The sequence below is a fragment of the Littorina saxatilis genome, linkage group LG7, assembly GCF_037325665.1.
Source record: "Littorina saxatilis isolate snail1 linkage group LG7, US_GU_Lsax_2.0, whole genome shotgun sequence".
In the NCBI taxonomy this organism is placed as follows: domain Eukaryota; kingdom Metazoa; phylum Mollusca; class Gastropoda; order Littorinimorpha; family Littorinidae; genus Littorina; species Littorina saxatilis.
The window spans coordinates 41322909-41345408 of NC_090251.1; the positions used below are offsets into that span (position 1 = coordinate 41322909).

Genomic DNA, 22500 nt, shown 5'->3' on the forward strand with positions numbered 1-22500 from the left:
AGAGAGCGAGCAAGCGAGAAAGAGAGAGAGAGAAAGAGAGAGAGAGAGAGGGAGGGAGAGGGGGGTAGAGAGAGAGAGAGCGAGCAAGCGAGAAAAAGAGAGAGAGAGAAAGAGAGAGAGAGAGAGGGAAAGAGTAAGAGTAACATAGGAAGGAGAATTGGGGGGGGGGGGGGGGGGGCTGTGACAGATAGGGTAGAGATACTTGGAAGAAAGTATAGAGAGAAAGGGAGACAGAGTGGAGAGAGAGAGAGTGACCCAGCAAAAGAGAGAGTGGGAGAGAGAGAGAGAGAGAGAGAGAGAGAGAGAGAGAGAGAGAGAGAGACGGACAGAGAGTGAGAGAGAGAGAGAGACGGACAGAGAGAGTGAGACGGACAGAGAGAGAGAGAGAGAGAGAGAGAGAGAGAGAGAGACGGACTGAGAGAGAGAAAGAGAGACGGACAGAGAGAGTGAGACGGACAGAGAGAGATAGAGAGAGAGAGAGAGACGGACTGAGAGAGAGAGAGAGAGAGAGAGAGAGAGAGAGAGAGAGAGAGAGAGAGAGAGAGAGAGAGAGAGAGAGAGAGAGAGAGAGAGAGAGAGAGAGAGAGAGAGAGAGAGAGAGCGCAAAACAAGTCGCGCTGTTTTTTTCCATCACTGCCTTAGAGAATTTCCATCGCCAACACGTTTTAACCACACACGCTTTAAAAGTAGAACAGCAACAACAACCACTTTGATTCGAGTCATTTCAAACCGACCTAAGAACTCAGCTAAGAAATATACATCTGAAGTACGATACAAGATGAGTGTAGGGCATGCGAAAGTACAATGGAACAGATCATTTGTTTGCTTGTTTGTCTGCTTAACGCCCAGCCGACCACGAAGGGCCATATCAGGGCGGTAACAGATCATTAAGGCCAAACAAAAATATATTTTGGTTTAGCTAACTGCCCAAAACGTAATGGTCAAAGACATGCATCCACTGAGGACCTCTTTCGCAACTTTAAAGACTGCAAGAAAGCCTTCGATAGAGTGGGGCACGAAGGTATGTGGGTCCTGAGAAACTTCGGAATCGATGAGGGTCTAATCTAAACATTATAAGCACCTCGAGCGGTGCAGTCGTCGTCAACAAACAGATCTTAGATCATCCCACATGCGCGAGAGAGACCATGCACCCATGAGATAACAATACGTACTTTCGTTCATTTCACTAGTGGGTATATCATGTAAATGAGGTCGTGACAATCAAACTAGTCTGGTAGGGTAGGGACCTGATTTTCCACTGCTCATGATGCCAAATACATGAAAAGCTAGCTTTCGCTCGCATTTCAATATTAAAACAAAACCCAACAAACCCACTCGTGTAAATCTGGTACGACACAGCAAGCCATGTAGTATTCTCTATCTATATACATCAAGACCACAGTCGGTCTTTGACACTGCTTCTTGATTTTCCCCGTCCTGTCCCCCATCCATTTTGCGACAACGTCGTGCAAAAAAAAAATCTCCATGACTTTCAATGAACCATCTCTAATGGAGGTGGAGTCAGCAACAGCCTGCGCTTAGCTGACATTGTTCTGACGAGAGACAGCAACACCGAACTTCAAGACCTAACAAATGGACAGCTTACGGAATGGAAGTGAGTACTTAAAGAAAGGAAGTTCATGGTCAGTAGTTCAAACAACACCTCTGCACATATCCTCATGAACGGATAGCAGCTAGAAGAAGAAAACGCCTTCAAATATCATGGCTCCACCCTCACCCAAGCCCGCCGTTCTGAAGCAGATATCAAGACAAGGTTGGCCATAGCAACTTCAGCGATAAAACAACTCAAAAATCTGGAAAAGCAAAGACATCAGCTTCACAGCGAAATTGAAAACGTACTTGGTTCCTCGGTGCTGTCCAAGCTACTTTACGGATGCGAAAGCTGGACGGCGGCTGCTAAGACCACAAGGAGAGTCCAGACATTAGCAGGGGCTCACATCCACGTCGGACATCGGACATACACGTATATTTTTTTCCAAATGTCCTGTACATTTTTCATGCAAGAGGACATATGTCCAATAGTTTTTGTCACAAAGTGGTCATTGTCCGATTATGCTTTCATTTGATCCGGACATTCTCAGTACTTTTCAACTTACAGTAGATTGATTTGCTACCTGGAGGGGCCAAAGGTTGACATTCAGAAGAAACAGTGGGTGGTGAAGGTTGTGGAAATGTGGGCATCCACCATAAAGAGAAAGGAACAATCACAGTGAATTGTCGTCATTAGCTCAGAGACAGAACAACACGTTTTTATTACTTTGATTTGTTCTGTTACCTTTTTGCCAAGAAAATTATTTTATTTGTTCTGTTACCTTTGTGACAAGAAACTAGTCAAGTTTAATTAAATTTACGTTTTGTTTCGAAAAAAAGTCCTATTGATATATTTTTGTTCAGGACAATTGTCCTATCACTTTTGCATTATCCAGGACATTTGTCCTATGCCACCTCTCATGGATGTGAGCCCCTGCATTAGAAACAAGAGGCGAAGCCTTCAAGGCTCACGTAAGAAATCGACAAACAGTAACACAAACTCAATCACTCTGTCACACACACACACACACACACACACAGTGACACACACACACACACACACAGAAAGCAATAGGTGAAACTGTGCAAGAAAGGGAGACCCTGGATCTGCCAATTAGTCTCGGCCCGCTCACAATAACAATGACCGAGACTTTCAGTAATTCCTTTGCGTGACGTCCAACCCTCTTACGTCATAATGTGACGTCTTCAAATAGTTTCTATCACACACGTCAAACACTTTTGACCGAGACGTAATCTTCTTATGCGAGCTTTATCCATAGACTCGGAAATGTTAAAGTTTCTATCACACACACACGCACGCACGCACGCACGCACGCACGCACGCACGCACGCACGCACAGACAGACAAAGTTTATCATCGCATAGGCTACACTTACGTGAGCCAACAAAGTACCTCAGGCGGAGCCTTTGGGATTTCTAACATGTCCTCAGGAACACCGTTTTGATACTGATACATGCACAGCCTGGCGGTGACCTTACGATTAATTTCAGCTGCTGATATGTGGAAGGCACCGAGACAGGCTTCGTTCTTGAAGTTCTTTGTCACTTGATCTACGGGTGACACGCAGAAGAAGTGACAGCATTTTTACGTGACGCCAGCATTCACGTTATGACGTCTTTTCGAACTTTTGGGGGGCTTTTGACGTCAGAGATTTCAGTTCGAAAGAGAGGATCAAACAGAGACGCCTCGTTTGTGTGTGTGATGTTAATCGATAACGTATGTCTTTGAAAGTAACGAGAAGGAGGCTACAGGTATCATGGTTTGTTCAAGTCACAAGTCACAGAATGCTGCCCAGACTGTTCTATATACAAGGACCACTGGAAGGTGGCAGATGCAGAGGCAGACAGAACGGACAACATCAAGACATAAGACATAAGATTTTATTTCAACAACGTGTAGTACACATGAATATTGCTTGGCTTGAGTACATTCAATTTATACAATAATACATTCCAGCACAACAACCAAACAGAGTCCTCATGAGCATGAACACGCCTCAACATCTCAACAATAATCTTTTTACGGAAGGCAGAAGACAGGGCCGGATGGCGAAACATCCTTTATCAAATGCCTGCTCCATTTTTGAGGAAGTGCGAAATCAAGCATTTCCCTCAGGCATGAAAAAAGACCATTTCAAGCGACACATTTTAAGTTAGAACATCTGCGTTTCATAGAAACCATTCTGTGTTTTTGAAACGACACAGATCCCTGGAGATAGTTCACTCCTTCACGATTGACACCTGGAGTACGTACAAGGCTTGGTTTCATGCAACATTATTGAAAAGAAACAGTATATACCTGTATCGGGATTTGAAAATAGCTCCTTCGCGCTTTGTCACTGTTGCGGATCCTGTCTGTTGCGTACTCGGAGGGTACGAAGACCTCACCTTTTACGTTATAAATCAGAACAAGAATGAATTTTGTTTCTAAAAAAAATTCTATCACACCATTATTGCAGATTCATGCACAAAACACACAAGACGTATTTGTAAATTTATAGATTCAACTTTTATTTACTGGCTTGTTCCGTGGTCGACGGGTTATTCTTCATTTCTGTATCGTTCATATATCCTGGATCTAATTCTAAAAGTCACTCATCTTGAAAATACGCAGTGATGATGTTGACAGTCGGAACGTCGTGTGGTCCAGGCTGGTTATCGTCGAACGGTTATATAAAGTTCATCATTGATGATCAGGAAAACATCGCACGAAGTTAGAGGGTTGATCGTGAAAAAAACTCGTCCCTCAGATCTCGAACTGGAAACTCGTAGTCGTAACTCGAAACACCAACATATCTGTCGAAATAATGACAAGTCTCAGAACTGGGAATTATTCTATCATCATACAAACCGTTTCCCCTGAGACCTGTGTGATAAAAACACATCTTGTTATTCAAATGGAGATCCAACTATATCATTCATTACAGCACTTTATAAACAATTAATTATCCACATTCGTTCCTCATGCTGCTCAACGTTCATACAATGTATTACGTTTGATCTACAGTGATCACATAAAATCTTGGTATTTGATCACACTTGTGATACCGTGACCAATACAGTGCTCATAAAAATTAACTTGGTAACCTTGGGAAAATCAACTTGGATCTAAAAAACATATTTACCGAGAAAAGATTCCATCACCCTGACGGTTACCGGCTACCGCTGTCGCTCACTGCCAGATCTCTGGTCGCTCCGTGAAAGATAGGGTGTCTCCTCTGTGTAAGCTCTTGCCAACTTCGTTCGCCCTTGGCGATGGGTTTTGCTTCTAGGCATGGGCATAGAACGGTGTTGTTGTGGTCCTCTCATGCTTTCGCTCCTTTTCTTCCACTTTCCGTTGCCTTTTCTTTTCGATCGTTATTCTTTTCTCTCTCTGCGCAAACTCCTTAATCGCTAACCGAAACTCATCTTTGCGTTGTTAGCTAACCTAGACCAATGGAAACTCTTGTCTATTCGCGAAAATAGCGATCAAGAATTTCGTACCTAATAATAACCTCATTTATTATCTAACTCCTTATGTTCCCAATACTAATGAACAAAGTAAACTGACGATCACATCGAAAGTAAAAGAATAAGCTTTGAAGGAAACTCCTTCAAGAAATACGACAACTCCTTGACGACAAACAAAATGACGTCAACTGATAGCAAAACTTTGACGTAATTATACTTCGGTTTTCCCGACGATTCATAGGCACTTGCTGCATCACCTAATTAAATAGACCATAGGTGCCTGACGGTGCTCGGTATTTGTATGGACCTGAATAGCTTGCGTACATTTTCGCAACATACGCCCCTCCTCTTGAGCTGAAACATTCATGTTTAAGCTAAACCTAGTTATTCAGTCTACTCAAATAGTCGGCCCCAACGTTATCAACCCCTCGGATGATTTTAACAGTAAAGGAGTACTGTTGTAACTGGAGTGCCCATCTCATGCGACGTCCATTCTCTGTCTTGGTCTTCTGCAGGTATGTGAGTGGTTGGTGGTCGGTCTCCAGAGTGAAATGTACCGAGTACAAGTATTGTTCAAATTTCTTGATCGACCATACTACTCCCAAACATTCCTTCTCAATGACCGAGTAGTTACGTTCTGCCTTGTTCAACTTCCTGCTCGCGTACGCCACTGGTTGAAGTCCTTGACCTTGGTCCTGTAGAAGTACCGCGCCTATGGCGATATCGGACGCGTCACTCCTCACTGTGTACGGTTTGTCGATATCTGGCAGTAGCAGCACTGGCTTGCATACCAGACTTTGTTTGAGCTTCGTGAAGGCTTCCTCGCACTCTTCGTTCCACACTACCCTTTCAGGTAGACCTTTCTTTGTCAAGTCCGTCAGCGGTGCACTGAGATTGGCATAGTCACTGACATACTTTCTGTAGAATCCTGCCAGTCCTAAGAAAGCCCTGACTTCCTTTTTGGTTTCAGGTCTTTTTGCGCTCCTGATTTTCTCGGTCTTTTCGTCATCTGGTTTGGTCATGCCTTGCCCTACGTGGTGTCCCAAGTAGTCCAGCTCTGCGTAGCCAAAGTAACACTTTGATGGCTTTGCAGTCAAGCATACCTCTTCCAGTCTAGACAGAACTGCTTCTACCGCCTCTACGTGTTGCTCCCACGTTTCTGTCGCGATAATGATGTCGTCTATGAAATGCTCGACATCATCACGTCCTAGCGGTTCTAAGAGCTTCCGCATCATGCGAGTAAAGATCATGCTGGCTGTCTTCACTCCGAACGGTAAGTAGGCGAACTGGAATTGCCCAAGTGGTGTGCTAAAAGCAGTTTTTTCTTTGTCTTCTTCCTTGATGGGAATTTGCCAATACCCCTTTGTTAAGTCAATCTTTGACAAATAGCTCCCTTTCTGCAATTTTGCAAAGATCAAGGGTACGTCTGGGATAGGCTCAGAATCGAATACTACTTCACGATTCAGCTGTCTGTAGTCAATACAGAATCGAATTGACCCATCCTTCTTTTTCACTAATACAATCGGACTGTTGTATGGTGAAATGCTAGGTTCTATGACACCTAACTTCAGCATGTCATTGACCTCCTTCTTCACAATTTCTACTTGTGAAAAGGGTAGCTTGTACTGTTTTACATGCACAGGTTCTTGTGATGTCAGTTTGAACTCACACTCTTCGATGACACATTTCCCAGGTATGTCTTTGAGTGCTTTGACCTTCCTGTCACAAAGTGCTTGTATTTCTGCTTGTCTCTGTGGTTCTAGGTCTGGATTGATGTTTACATCTTTGGGACCTTCTTTTGGTTTTAGGGAAAGCATGGGAAATCGGTCTATCCCCAACTCACCCATTTCATCATCATGCACATCATCCACCACCACCGCCACTATTTCCGGAACTTCCACTATAGCCTTTGCTTTAGTTTGCTCGGACCTGTTCTCTTTGGACTCTGACTCGCGTTCTACATACAACTTCAGCAGATTTGCATGTAGCAGCTTGTCACGTCCCTTGATTTTCACCCTGTAGTTGCAACTACCGACTTTCTCTATCACTGGGTACGGACCCTTCCATGTCAGCTGCAATTTATTGTGCTTCTCAGGCAACAAAAGCAACACTTTGTCTCCAACCGCTAGACTTCTTTCTTTTGTCTTTTTGTTGTACGCCTTTGTGTACTTGAGAGCAGCCTTGCTGAGATTGTTCTTGGCAATCTCGCAAGTCTTCTCGATTTTGTTTGTGAGATCAACAATATGACTGACAGTGGAGCGTGTCTCATCTGCTGTGTCCTCATTTGTCCATACTTGACGTAGAACTTGCATGGGACCTCTGACTTCTCTGCCATACAGCAGTTCAAATGGTGAGAATTTCAGACTTTCTTGTGGGACTTCCCTGTACGCGAACAGTAGCGCAGGGAGAAACTTGTCCCAGTCTTTTGGTTGCTCTTGGCAAAGTTTTTTCATCATGTGTTTGAGCGTAGAGTTGAATTTTTCAGTCAACCCGTTTGTCTGAGGATGCCACGGTGTAGTATGGATGCCTTTGATGTTCAGAAGTTTGTTTACCTCTTCCATAACCTCGCTTGTGAACTGGCTACCCCTGTCGGTCAGTACCTCCCGAGGAATGCCCACTTTTGTCCACATGACCCACAAAGCTTCACTCACTGTTTCTGTTCTAATGTCTTTGAGTGGTGTAGCCTCTACGTACCGTGTAGCGTAGTCTACCATAGTCAATATGTATTTGTGCCCTCGGTTAGATGCGGGTATGATGGGCCCTACGATATCGACTCCCACTCGTTCAAACGGTGTCCCTATCAGCGGCATGCTTTTCATAGGCACTTTCCTTGTAGCCCCCTTCCGCGAGCTGCGTTGACACGCATCACATGACGCGCAATACCGTTTGACGTCACCACAAATCCCTGGCCAATAAAAATCGCGCCAAATTCTGTCTCTGGTGCGACGCACGCCTTGATGCCCGGCCATAGGCGTGTCGTGTGCTAATTTTAGAACGTCCGTTCTAAAACATTCTGGGACAACCACCTGTTTGCATGGACTGCCGTTGTCCATGTATATCCTATAAAGGATATCCTTTTTCCACTCGTAATGAGTGCCGTCTTTTGCCCCCTTGGCAACCCGATCGCGGATTTTCGCTAGAGAGGGGTCTGTCTTTTGCTCTCTAGACAAATCCTCTGGCCGAATCTGACCTAGATCGATTTGTTTCGGAACCCAGGGTTTTTTCTCCGCCTTCTGTTTTTCCTGGTTCCGAGTCTGTACAGGCGCACACAATTGTGGCTCTGCCTCCCGTTTCACAATTGGAAAAACAGGTACACTGATCTCGTTTTCATCCATATCCTTTCGGATATTACCGATCAAGACTTGGTGACACAAAGCCTTTGCCACCAACACGCGTGTGACTCCCGAGAAAAACGGTGTGTCCATTTGTACAACCGCTATCGGCATTTTTCTCTGACGCATATCTGCTAGGGTTATGTTCTGGTGTTCGCCCGTATAACACTCCGGCGGCACTAGTGAAGAGTTCACCACTATACAAGTTGCGCCCGTGTCACGGATACCACTTGCGTCCTTTCCCTCAACCTGTACTCTACAGTTTGGATCGTATGCATCGCCCTTACGACATTGGCATGTGACCTCGTCACCTGACGTTCGAACTGCAGCTAGTAATGTTGATGCATAATTACTGCTGGGTCTTGGCCCACCCAATCTTTTGGGACAATCACGCATCATGTGCGGCCCCCCACATCTGAAACACCCCTTCGTGTTGGGTGGTGGTCTATTCCCTGTTTGCCTGTTTGGATTACCCCCCGACCTCTGTCCAAAGTTGTTGCCCTTGTGTGGCTGCCTATTGTCTGACTGTGCGTTACCCCCGGTTGGAGGTGGTCCATTACGCGGCTTATTGTCAAACCTACGCTCGCCCCCCTGTGACTGTCGCGGTGGCATGCGTCCCCCGGCATCACGTGCATCTATGTATGTTTGCACATGTTTCACAACATCATCGATGTTAGTTGGATTTCTTTCCCTAACGAATCTGTTTTGGTCCGGAGTTAGGACATCCAACAGTTTGTCTGTGAGAATTAAATCCTCCAAGTCACCCGACTTCCCTTCCCTTTCGGACAACTCCTTCCATCTATCTAGATAGGTTTTCATGCGTTTTCGGCATTCTTTGATGCTCTCTTCCTTTTCCCACTTAACCTCTTTGAATCTCTTCCTGTAAGATTCAGCAGTCAGCTGAAAACGCTGCAAGATCGCTGTTTTCACCTCATCATAGTTTACTGACTCCTCATCAGACAATTCGATGTACACCTGGCGTGCTTGACCTCGCAATTGCCCTGACAATCGAATTGCCCACTCATCTTCATCCCAATCTGATAGTTTTGCAATGCGTTCAAACTGTTTGAAGTAGGCTTCTATATCATCTTTGTCATCCAAAATTGGCAGATTGATATGTATCTTGCTACTTGACTCTCTGGGCATGTACTGGTTATTTTGGTTTACATTCTGATTTAAACCTAGGTCAACCATTTCCCGCATTTTCCTCAGTTCGAATTCTTGTTGCGTTTCTATCTCTTCACGTCTTTCTCGCGCCCTTCTTTCCTCTTCGAGTTTCTTTTCCTCTCGATTTATCTCTTCCAGACGTCGCTTTTCGATATAGTCTGCCAACTCTATACCTGACAGACCCAGGATAATCCCATCCTGCTTGAATGCCAACAGCGGAGAATCCGCCTCCATAACCTGCCGTCTCGGCATTTTCTTAACTTGTCGGTGCAACAACTAGTCTCAGTTATTTTGCCAAAATACACTAAAGACTCAGTTCCTCAATCCTAATTTGTCTACACGTAACCCTGGTATACAAAAGTAAGGAATATAAGAGCACACCTCTAATCACTACCAGATTAGAACACCGACTGACTATAGTAGTTATGTCTTTAACCTAGACCTACTCGACTCCCGAGTTAACTGCTATATCAAACTTCCTTGTGAAGGGTTATAACAACTGATAACACAATCACCACAACGTGATCTGGCTTCCGAGTGACCTTGACACTAATTCAATAGCACAAAACCTAGTCACTACTGACTCAGGAAACACACCAGCTTCACTAAAATAATCTATCACAACAAGATTATTTTCCTTACCTAGTCTCAGTATAGTGTCACATTGACCCAACTATACTAAACCAATATCGACTTTCGAAATTGGAAATCGGCTAACTGGATTTTACAATTCTGACTTTCAGAACCTAGACAAAAACAACCATAATGCTTTTATATGTCTATCCATCCAGTTAAGCTTTACTAGGTAAACTCGAGTTTTATAGGTTCAGCAATACCATGCTAATTCTCTACCTATCATCAAAACTCTCATCAGACCCTACTGCACTCCTCACAATAGTTCTGGTAAACCTTCATTCAAAACTCAGCTTCCCTGAGTTGAATTACTTTACTTTAATCTATGACAACTATATTTCTTATGCCACCAAGAAATACAAAGTCATGGACGATTTTAGTCCAAGCGTGCGCTTACATTCAAGTATTGCTTGACTAAAATGGGATAGTGCCTTCGCACAAAAGAATATATGTTGATGTTTCAGTTCGGTTTACAATGTTTCCCTTTTCTTTTAGAATTCGTAAATTGGCTATCTCAAAAAAACCTACCTCGCGTCCAAGATAATTTTCCCAAGGAAACCAATCACAATTCTTTCACTCATACACTTCTACTGGTATCACCTACTGTATTCACAAATACTGACAGTTCGTATGTGAAACAAAAATCTACGTGTTACAACATACCTATCCAACTGACCTATTCATGCACATGCAGTCGTGCAAAATGTACAAATACAAAAATGAATTACCATAGCCAGACCTCCGAATGAGTTTTGTGACAAACCTGCACAATGGTGTGATACCCAACTAAAAAATTTAGAATTTTGGCTCGTGTCTTTGGAAATAATCCCAAAAACAAGAATGTCTTGGAACTATCCCGGACGAGCCCCCAAATGTTGCGGATCCTGTCTGTTGCGTACTCGGAGGGTACGAAGACCTCACCTTTTACGTTATAAATCAGAACAAGAATGAATTTTGTTTCTAAAAAAAATTCTATCACACCATTATTGCAGATTCATGCACAAAACACACAAGACGTATTTGTAAATTTATAGATTCAACTTTTATTTACTGGCTTGTTCCGTGGTCGACGGGTTATTCTTCATTTCTGTATCGTTCATATATCCTGGATCTAATTCTAAAAGTCACTCATCTTGAAAATACGCAGTGATGATGTTGACAGTCGGAACGTCGTGTGGTCCAGGCTGGTTATCGTCGAACGGTTATATAAAGTTCATCATTGATGATCAGGAAAACATCGCACGAAGTTAGAGGGTTGATCGTGAAAAAAACTCGTCCCTCAGATCTCGAACTGGAAACTCGTAGTCGTAACTCGAAACACCAACATATCTGTCGAAATAATGACAAGTCTCAGAACTGGGAATTATTCTATCATCATACAAACCGTTTCCCCTGAGACCTGTGTGATAAAAACACATCTTGTTATTCAAATGGAGATCCAACTATATCATTCATTACAGCACTTTATAAACAATTAATTATCCACATTCGTTCCTCATGCTGCTCAACGTTCATACAATGTATTACGTTTGATCTACAGTGATCACATAAAATCTTGGTATTTGATCACACTTGTGATACCGTGACCAATACAGTGCTCATAAAAATTAACTTGGTAACCTTGGGAAAATCAACTTGGATCTAAAAAACATATTTACCGAGAAAAGATTCCATCACCCTGACGGTTACCGGCTACCGCTGTCGCTCACTGCCAGATCTCTGGTCGCTCCGTGAAAGATAGGGTGTCTCCTCTGTGTAAGCTCTTGCCAACTTCGTTCGCCCTTGGCGATGGGTTTTGCTTCTAGGCATGGGCATAGAACGGTGTTGTTGTGGTCCTCTCATGCTTTCGCTCCTTTTCTTCCACTTTCCGTTGCCTTTTCTTTTCGATCGTTATTCTTTTCTCTCTCTGCGCAAACTCCTTAATCGCTAACCGAAACTCATCTTTGCGTTGTTAGCTAACCTAGACCAATGGAAACTCTTGTCTATTCGCGAAAATAGCGATCAAGAATTTCGTACCTAATAATAACCTCATTTATTATCTAACTCCTTATGTTCCCAATACTAATGAACAAAGTAAACTGACGATCACATCGAAAGTAAAAGAATAAGCTTTGAAGGAAACTCCTTCAAGAAATACGACAACTCCTTGACGACAAACAAAATGACGTCAACTGATAGCAAAACTTTGACGTAATTATACTTCGGTTTTCCCGACGATTCATAGGCACTTGCTGCATCACCTAATTAAATAGACCATAGGTGCCTGACGGTGCTCGGTATTTGTATGGACCTGAATAGCTTGCGTACATTTTCGCAACAGTCACAATAAGAAGAATGGTCTTATTGTATAATAATATTGCATAAAATCCTAATTCAGTTCTATGCGCCTTACCGTAAAACGTTAGCAGTGTAGCAGCAAAGGAAATAAATAAATAAATAAACAAGTCGCGAAAGGTGAAATTACTACATTTAGTCAAGCTGTTGAACTCACAAAATGAAACTGAACGCACTGCATTTTTACACAATGACCGTAGTCCGCCGCTCGTGCAAAACGCAGTAAAACTGACGAGCCTGTTTAGCGCAGTAGTGGTTTGGCTGTGCTGCATAGCACGCTTTTCTGTACCTCTCTTCGTTTTAACTTTCTGAGCGTGTTTTTTTTTAATCCAAATATATAATATCTATATGTTTTTGGAATCAGGAACCGACAAGGAATAATATGACATTGTTTTTAAATCGATTTCGGACATTTTATTTTAATCATCATTTTTATATTTTTAATTTTCAGAGCTTGTTTTTAATCCTAATATAACATATTTATATGTTTTTGGAATCAGAAAATAATGAAGAATAAGATGAACGTAAATTTGGATCGTTTGGTAAAAAAATAATTTCGTTAAAACATTTAGTCAAAACTTGACTAAATGTCAAAAGGAAACAAGTCGCGTAATGCGAAATTACTACATTTAGTCAAGCTGTCGAACTCAGAATAAAACTGAACGCACTGCATTTTTTCACCAAGACCGCATACTCTTAGTTTTGTCAGTCCCCGCTCGTGGCAAAGGCAGTTCTTCTTCTTCTTCTTCTGCGTTCGATGTTGGTGGCCGGCAAAGGCAGTGAAATCGACAAGCCAGAATAGTGCGGTAATGGTCGCGCTGAGCGGGATAGCACGCTTTTCTGTACCTATCTTCGTTTTAACTTTCTGAGCGTGTTTTCAATCCAAACATATCATATCTATATGTTTTTGGAATGAGAAACAGACAAGGAATAAGATGAAATTGTGTTTAAATCGATGTCGGACATTTTATTTTAATCATATTTTTTATGTTTTTAATTTTCAGAGCTTGTTTTTAATCCGTATATAACATATTTATATGTTTTTGGAATCAGAAAATGATGAAGAATAAGATGAACGTAATTTTGGATGGTTTAAAAAAAAAATTAATTACAATTATTAGATGTTTAATGACCAAAGTCATTAATTAATTTTTAAGCCTCCAAGCTGAAATGAAAGTCCGGCCTTCGTCGAAGATTGCTTGGCCAAAATTTCAATCAATTTGATTGAAAAATGAGGGTGTGACAGTCCCACCTCAAGTTTTACAAAAAGCCGGATATGACGTCATCAAAGAGATTTATCAAAAAAAAGAAAAAAACTATCTGGGGATATCATACCCAGGAACTCTCATGTAAAATTTCATAAAGATCGGTCCAGTAGTTTTCTCTGAATCGCTCTACACACACACACACACACACACACACACACACACACACACACACACACACACACACACACACACACACACACACACCACACCCTCGTCTCGATTCCCCCCTCTACGTTAAAACATTTAGTCATTACTTGACTAAATGTAAAAAGAAAGAATACGAGAGAGAAAAAAACATGCTCTGTCACGAAAGTTGCCAGACTGATGATTTTAAGCTATGTGGCCAAATGGCCAAATGTTCTTATGATAAAGTCAGTAAAAACGTACACTACGGAAACGACTTTCCGAACGCTGTAATGTGTGTGTGTGTGTGTGTGTGTGTGTGTGTGTGTGTGTGTGTGTGTGTGTGTGTGTGTGTGTGTGTGTGTGTGTGCGTGTGGGTGTGTGTGTGTGTGTGTGTGAGAGAGAGAACGTTTTTGTGTATGTGTGTGTTTGTGAGAAAGAGGTTGCGTGTGTGTGTGTGTGTGTTTGCGTGTGTGCGTGTGTGTGTTTGTGAGCATGTGTGTGTGCGTGTGTGTGTTTGTGAGCATGTGTGTGTGTGTGTGTGTGTGTGTGTGTGTGTGTGTGTGTGCGTGTGTGTGTGTGTGTGTGTGATTGATTTCCACTGACGACAATGCGCTCTATGCGCTCGAAAAATTAGGTCACTTGCATATTAGGTCATGGCCAATAAACTAGGTCATTTGCGGGCCGGGAATCATTTTTTTTTAATCGCAAACTAGGTCATTGATAATCTGTCTGGCTGTCTGTTTCGATCTACTTTATTTTTACTTTTGAGGTCATCGTCAACCGGTCCAGCTGCTGGTTGCCGTGTCGTCAGCTGTTCAGATGATACCATGTCTCCTTCATCAGGACACAACTAGGACTTAGTACTGTTTGTTTCTTCGGGAAAGTGCCCGCTACTCAATCTTAGGACACAGATTGGTACAATCGTAGTTGAGTGGTATTGCGTGTTTGATGTTTGCCGGAAAAATAGTCTGTTTTCGAAGATATATCGCCATCTATACACAATCTAATGTACAAGAGTACATCTAATTTAATATCCACTAGTTTGATATGTAAATGTACCAGCTCTGATCAGGTCTTCACATCGTCAGGTTAAATAGGTCAAAACATGTTCTCTTTACCGGGCCCTGGAACCAGTTATTCATTAAGAGTATGCAGGTCAAACTGGTGCTTTAAAAAATATTTTTTTAATTTTTAATTTTTTTTAAAGGAGTGTTTAATATTTATCATGCATGCACTGAGGTGTCATAATAAGCATGAGTCTGCATGGACAACCTGCTTGTTTTGGGGATACACGGGAAATAACAGCATGAGCATGCTTTTGTTTGTTACATTTAGTCAAGTTTTGACTAAATGTTTTAACATAGAGGGGGAATCGAGACGAGGGTCGTGGTGTATGTGTGTGTGTGTGTGTGTGTGTGTGTGTGTGTGTGTGTGTGTGTGTGTGTGTGTGTGTGTGTGTGTGTGTGTGCATGTGTGTGTGTGTGCGTGTGTAGAGCGATTCAGACTAAACTACTGGACCGATCTTTATGAAATTTGACATGAGAGTTCCTGGGAATGATATCCCCTGATATTTTTTTTATTTTTTTCGAACAATACGTTTGATGACGTCATATCCGGCTTTTTGTAAAAGTTGAGGCGGCACTGTCACACCCTCATTTTTCAATCAAATTGATTGAAATTTTGGCAAAGCAATCTTCGACAAAGGCCGGACTTTGGTATTGCATTTCAGCTTGGTGGCTTGGTGTTTTTTTTTTTATTAAAAACAATTTCATCGTATTCTTCGTTAATGTCTGATTCCAAAAACATATACATATGTTATATATGGATTACAAACAAGCTCTCAAAATAAAAAATAAATGAAAATTATGATTAAAATTAATTTTTCGAAATCGATTTAAAAACAATTTCATCTTATTCCTTGTCGGTCCCTGATTCCAAAAACATATACATATGATATGTTTGGATTAAAAACAAACTCAGTAAGCTAAAAAGAATAGACATACAGAAAAGCGTGTTATTCTGCTCAGCGCGACCACTACCGCACTATTCTGGCTTGTCGATTTCACTGCCTTTGCCACGAGCGGTGAACTGATGAAACTACGAGTATGCGGTCTTGGTGAAAAAAGCAGTGCGTTCAGTTTCATTCTGTGAGTTCGACAGCTTGACTAAATGTTGTTATTTCGCCTTACGCGACTTGTTTATTCATGAACTTATTCACCATTGGCTGATTCAGTGTCTGCTCCGTCCACCTTCAGTGACAAATATGTCTCACTCGTTCTTTCAATTATCAACTTTATTTTTTTTTTAATTGAATTTATCTATGTATCTTTTTCGTTACTTTATTGTGTGTGTATGTGTGTGTGTGTGTGTGTGTGTGTGTGTGAGTGTGTGTGTGTGTGTGTGTGTGTGTGTGTGTGTGTGAGTTTGTGAGTGTGTGTGTGTGTGTGTGTGTGTGTGTGTGTGTGTGTGATTCTGTGTGTGTGTGTGTGTGTGTATGTGTGTGTGTGTGTATGTGTGTGTGTGTGTTTGTGTGTGTGTTTTGTGTGTGTGTGTGTCACAGTGTGTGTGTGTGTGTGTGTGCTGTGTGTGTGTGTGTGTGTGTGTGTGTGTGTGTGTGTGTGTGTGTGTCGGTGTGTTCGGACGAAATATTGAAGCACTTTCGCCAATCCAGTAACATTCCCTTCACAACACCACCCAACATTTCTGTGTCATATTTCACGCTGATCTGTTGACCTTCCTTTCATTTGATTTTTATCTTCACTTAATGTGTTTCTGAGCCAGGCTACCAACACACGATGTTTCGATCCACCTTAACACACGCAGCAATACAAAACCCGTACAATACACCATCAAACGACCCTGTGCCACATTTTACGCTCATGTCTTCATTTTTACACCCTCGGTATAGGGGTGTGTATAGGTTTCGCTCGATGTGTTTGTTTGTTTGTTTGTTTGTTTGTGTTCGCATATAGATCTCAAGAATGAACGGACCGATCGTCACCAAACTTGGTGAACAGGTTCTATACATTCCTGAGACGGTCCTTACAAAAATTGGGACCAGTCAAACACACGGTTAGGGAGTTATTGGTGGATTAAGATTCTACAAGGACTTATAGAGGCACATATTAATGGTCAAAGGGAAATAACCTTCTCAGTTGGTGGCAGTGAGAATGGTTATTTCCCTTTGACCAACGGGGGTGTTTTTCCTACCTCGGAGGAATTTCTTGTCTCTTTTGTTTCTTGAATGTTTTTTGTTCCATAATCACAGGATAAAACATCACAAACCATAAGATCACGACACACCAAGCGACGTAGACAACACGTAACGACCCCCATTTCATTTTGCGACGCACGATGACAGACATTGTAATTTCCATTTGTATTTTTCTCATGCGTTTACTTTGTGCCTATGCCAGGCATGCTGCCAATGAAATCAGGACGCTAGATGCTAGACAACATGTGACGACCTTCCATGCATACATTTCTCACAACGCTAGACTACTTGTGACCTTCCAGGTGTATATTTCTCATGATGTTAGAATACCTTCCATTCATATTTTTCTAACAAGTTTCTTTGTGTCTGTGCGAGGCAAGCTGTCCATGAGATCACAACACTAAGCAATGTGTGACGAACTTCTATGTGTATATTTTTCATGATGTGACGACCTGCCATGTGTATATTTATCACAATGCTAGACAACATGCTAGAATACCTTCCATTCATATTTTTCAAACAAGTTTCTTTGTGTCTGTGCGAGGTAAGCTGTACATGAGATCACAACACTAAGCACTGTGTGACGAACTTCTATGTGTATATTTTTCTTGATGTAAGACAACATGTGACAAACTTCCATGTGTATATTTCTGACGATGCTACACAGTGTGTGACGTCTATACATGTGAATATTTCTCACGGTATTAGCCAGGGCCGGACTACCGGGGGGGTTATGGGGGTTGCGCAACCCCCCCCCCCCTCTAGCCTAAACATGTACCTCACTTATTTAAAACATTTTTTATTATTGTTTATTTTATGCCGTTTCATGCAAGGAGCGACCATTTTGCTATCTCAGAATATGACCTACCCATCAGCTTCAGGGGGCTTCGCCCCCTGACCCCCACTGGCAACCCCCCCCCCTCCTCTTAGCCTAGTCCGGCCCTGTTAGACAGCATGTGACGAACTTCCATGTTTATATTTCTCACAATGCTAGACAACATATGACGACCTAACATGATATAAGACAACATGTGACAAACTTCTATGTGTATATTTCTGACGATGCTAGACAACATATGGCGACCTAACATGTGTATAATTATTTCTCACGATGCTAGACAGCATATGACGACCTTCCATGTTTATATTTCTCACAATGCTAGACAACATATGACGACCTAACATGTGTATAATTATTTCTCACGATGCTAGACAGCATGTGACGACCTTCCATGTTTATATTTCTCACAATGCTAGACAACATATGACGACCTAACATGTGTATAATTATTTCTCACGATGCTAGACAGCATGTGACGACCTTCCATGTTTATATTTCTCACAATGCTAGACAACATATGACGACCTAACATGTGTATAATTATTTTTCACGATGCTAGACAGCATGTGACGACCTTCCATGTTTATATTTCTCACAATGCTAGACAACATATGACGACCTAACATGTGTATAATTATTTCTCACGAGGCATGTGTATATTTCTCATGAAGATAGACAACATGGGGCTGCCTTCCATTTATATTTGTCTAACAAGTTTCTTTGTGTCTGTGCCAGGTAGGCTGTCCATGCGATCGCGATACTAGACAATGGGTGACGACCTTGTGTATATATTTATCATGATGCTGTACAACATGTGATAGCAGCGTATCAACAAATCCTCTCCCTATTGGACCCAGCTCCGTGGGACAGAAGCACCATCCATCTACAACATGTGATTAACTTCCATGAGTATATTTCCAACGATGCCAGACAATACATGATGACGTTTCATTTATATTTTTGTCTCAAGTGTGTTTGTGTCTGTGCCAGGCTGGCTGCCCATGCGAACGAGACGCACGATGATAGACAACAGAATTACAACCTTCCCACAATCCCCGCAGCCCTATACAAGGGAGGTCAGCCCGGAAGCTTCCGATATGGGAGAGTCCATCATGGACGAGTTTCTCATCTTCCTCACGCTAAAAGGTGATGACGATGATGACTATGGTGATGACTATGATGGTGATGATGGTGATGATGATGATGATGATGATGATGATGATGATGATGATGATAATGTTGTTGTTGTTTGTTATTTGGTATTGGTGTTGTTGTTGTTGTTGTTGATGATGATGATGATGATGATGATGACGATGACGATGATGACGATGATGAAACGCAGGAGGAGAAAGACGATGACGACATGAAGGAGGCAAATAACAGTGGTTGTTTTGTTGTTGTTGTTGTTGTTGTTGTTGTTGTTGTTGTTGTTGTTGTTGTTGTTGTTGTTGTTGTTGTTGTTGTTGTTGTTGTTGTTTAGCAAAATCATATCAAATAATCCCCTGCATTCTTTTATATTTGTTCAATTCATGTAACACCTGTCTTTTTAATTTTATAAGCACTGATCCGCCTCCACCTTTCATGAAACTTGACATGAGAGTTCCTGGGTATGATATCCCCAGACGTTTTTTCTCTCCATTTGTTCGATAAATGTCTTTGATGACGTCATATCCGGTTTTTTGTGATAGTTGAGACGGAACTGTCACGCCATCATTTTCCAATCGGGTATGGTTAGCCGAGACTATCTGTGTGATGTCTCGCCGATGACCGGTTTTTGGAGTTGATCTTTTATAGTTTGATGCCTATACAGATTGCCCGAATGTTTTTATATCGCTTCACGCGACTTGTTTTTCTTTCTTTATTCTTTCTTTCTTTCTTTCTTTATTTATCCAAAGGATAATTCAGTCTGAGACACACAGCTATCCATTTCGCTTGTTATTTTTGCGACACTGAGGGTCGTGTCGTTTTTTGTGATCAGATCGGTTAAACCTCAAATCTCATTAAGGATGTTAACAAAATAAAAAAACACCGTTCTAAGTTGATACTTTTTATGTAGGTCAAATCTCATTTTAAAACATATCCGTGATGAATTTTATACCGAGACCTTCTGTGGGAATTTCGATTTTGATCTTTCTTTACTTTTATCTAGATTTTGTTAATTCATTTTTTTTTCTTTTGCAGCAGTTTGGCATTATTATATACATGTACTTTCAGTTCCAATTTGTTTTGCAGATGCGGGCTTACTCGACTTGTGCCTAAAGTTCAAGCGATGAGATCTTGCTGACTATTACCTTGGATGTGAAACTTGAACCGAACAACTGGATGCTTTGTGGACACGACGACAGCTTAAATGAGAAGGAAATAATTAATCAAAGTGTTGTTTTATTGGAGGGGGTTATTTTTTCTGTTGCATTTTTTCTTCGAGGCGGCTTAAGTTCTCAACAATCTGTGAGACACTTATTCAAATCTATAACCTTAATCACCTTTCTTTAAACTTATTATAGGCTTAGGTAACTTTTCCATTTTGTGATTTAAGTAAAAGGGAAATGCAGAAATGTGTAGTATTTGTTGCGCCTGTGATTGGAAATAGTATGGGGATGGGGTGAAGTGAGGGGGGGGGGGGGGGGCGGCGGTAGAAGAATTGTTTAGATGAGTTCGTAAAAGTACGAAATATGCCCGTAACAAAATACCTACAACATCGGGCAGGGACAGAAATAAATGATAATTATAGTACTAATAAGATGATAAAAAAAAATAAGGACGATGAAAGAAAAAGAAAAATAAAAACAGCATGAGAAATGCAATAATACACAAGAGAATGAAATAGACGAACAGACGTGGGTTTACTCCCAGAGTGACGATTACGTTCACGCCCAAGTTAGCATTCATTGAAAAAACCCGGCCAGACTTGTTGTTCCTCGTTCATGTGTCAATTTAAAGCTTTTACATATTAAACGTTGTGAATCTGAATAGATTAGATTTCAGGCAAATAGGTCAGAAAATATCATTGTCCAGTGACAGTTTGTCAACAAAATAAGCGATTGTTGAAATCGTTTTTGTGTGTGAATAAAAAATACAGTTGAAAAGAGAAAAAAAACCAGTGCAGGCAAACAAACAAAAACACACGTACGCCCTCTCGCATAATTTTTCTCACACATACACACACGCACACGCACACACACACACATACACACACACGCACGCACGCACGCACGCATGCACACACACACACACACCCACACCAATCCACACACACCAATCCACACACACACACATACATATACGCACACACACACGCACAAACACACACGCACAAGCACACACGCACACACACACACACACACACACACACACACACACACACACACACACACACACACACACTCTCTCTCACACACACCTCACCACACCATTCCACACACGTACACACACACACAAACACACACACACACACACACGATGACACACACACACACACTGGCACGATGACACACACACACGATCACACACACACACACACACACACACACACACACACACACACACAGTAACACACACAAACACACACACACACCACACCACAAACACCACACCACAACACTACACACCACACCACACCAGAACACCACGCACACCACACACACAGACACACACACGCTTCCCTATCCCACTTTCCAGCCTCTGTACCGCCACATTAAAACACTCACCACTGTGACACAAGCAAGGGAACTCAGTGCGACGTCGGTTCGTTTTGTTTTCAATAACACCCGTTTATAAATTGCCCTTCCTGAAATAGCCTCTTGAAAAATAGACATTTCCTTCTGTGCCATAAGTGTGCGTGCAGCATTGTGGACATCAATTTAGCAGGTTGACAAATATGTTTGAAAAGGTCATGTGCCAAGACAATAACAACAGCAATTCAATTGATCTGCTGAAGCGATGGGAAAATAAAGATGAACTTGAGAAAAGCTGTGTGTGTCTTTGTGTTGTTTGATTTCTTTTGTTATCCGTAAAGTTGTTATTGAATATGATTTCGTCTGGTTCAATTGGCTAGCCGGTTTTACGATTATCTTGAATGCTGTTTTCGGTACCTGCCTGTGTGTGCGTGCGTGTCTATGTATTATAGGCCTATATGTGTCTGTGTCTCTGTGTCACTATGTATGTGTCTCTGTGTCTATGTATGTGTCTCTGTGGCTATCGTGTATGTGTGTGTGTGTGTGTGTGTGTGTGTGTGTGTGTGTGTGTGTGTGTGTGTGCGCTATTAAATGAATCATCTCTTCTGTTCCCCATCTCTTCTTTTCTTTTCCTTTTCTTCTCCTTTAAAGTCACGTTTCAGATGTGATCACGATGACCTCCCAGTCGAAACTTGGCTCAACAAAAATAAAGTGTTATGGTCAGAAAAAAAAGAAAGAAAGAGAAAAAGAAAGAAAGATAGATAGAATTTTGTTTACTCACGTAACATACACACAACGGTCACTTTTAACACAAAACTTTAGAAAAGTGAAAGATAAAGAAGGGTTTCGATCGAATCAGATTGACACGCAGGGCGCATTGAACAGCTCT

The 22500-nt window shown here is 41.8% G+C and overlaps 1 protein-coding gene and 2 long non-coding RNA genes across 3 annotated transcripts in view; 1 reads left to right on the forward strand and 2 right to left on the reverse strand.

Moving 5' to 3' along the window:
• The window catches only part of LOC138970353 (uncharacterized), a 47497-nt gene extending 26961 nt beyond the window's left edge, over positions 1 to 20536 (forward strand). The window contains exons 5-6 of the mRNA XM_070342816.1: positions 18928 to 19083; positions 20170 to 20536. Coding sequence (XP_070198917.1) covers positions 18928 to 19083; positions 20170 to 20210 — 197 coding nt within the window. The 3' untranslated portion in view covers positions 20211 to 20536. The remainder of the gene's footprint in view (positions 1 to 18927; positions 19084 to 20169) is intronic.
• Positions 4059 to 6439, reverse strand: LOC138971464 (uncharacterized). The gene is made up of 2 exons (XR_011457262.1): positions 4698 to 6439; positions 4059 to 4368 (listed from the first exon to the last, which is right to left on the reverse strand). It is a non-coding gene; the product is annotated as an uncharacterized lncRNA (long non-coding RNA).
• On the reverse strand, positions 11174 to 12474 carry LOC138971465 (uncharacterized). The gene is made up of 2 exons (XR_011457263.1): positions 11813 to 12474; positions 11174 to 11483 (listed from the first exon to the last, which is right to left on the reverse strand). It is a non-coding gene; the product is annotated as an uncharacterized lncRNA (long non-coding RNA).
• Positions 20537 to 22500: the final 1964 nt, after the last annotated feature.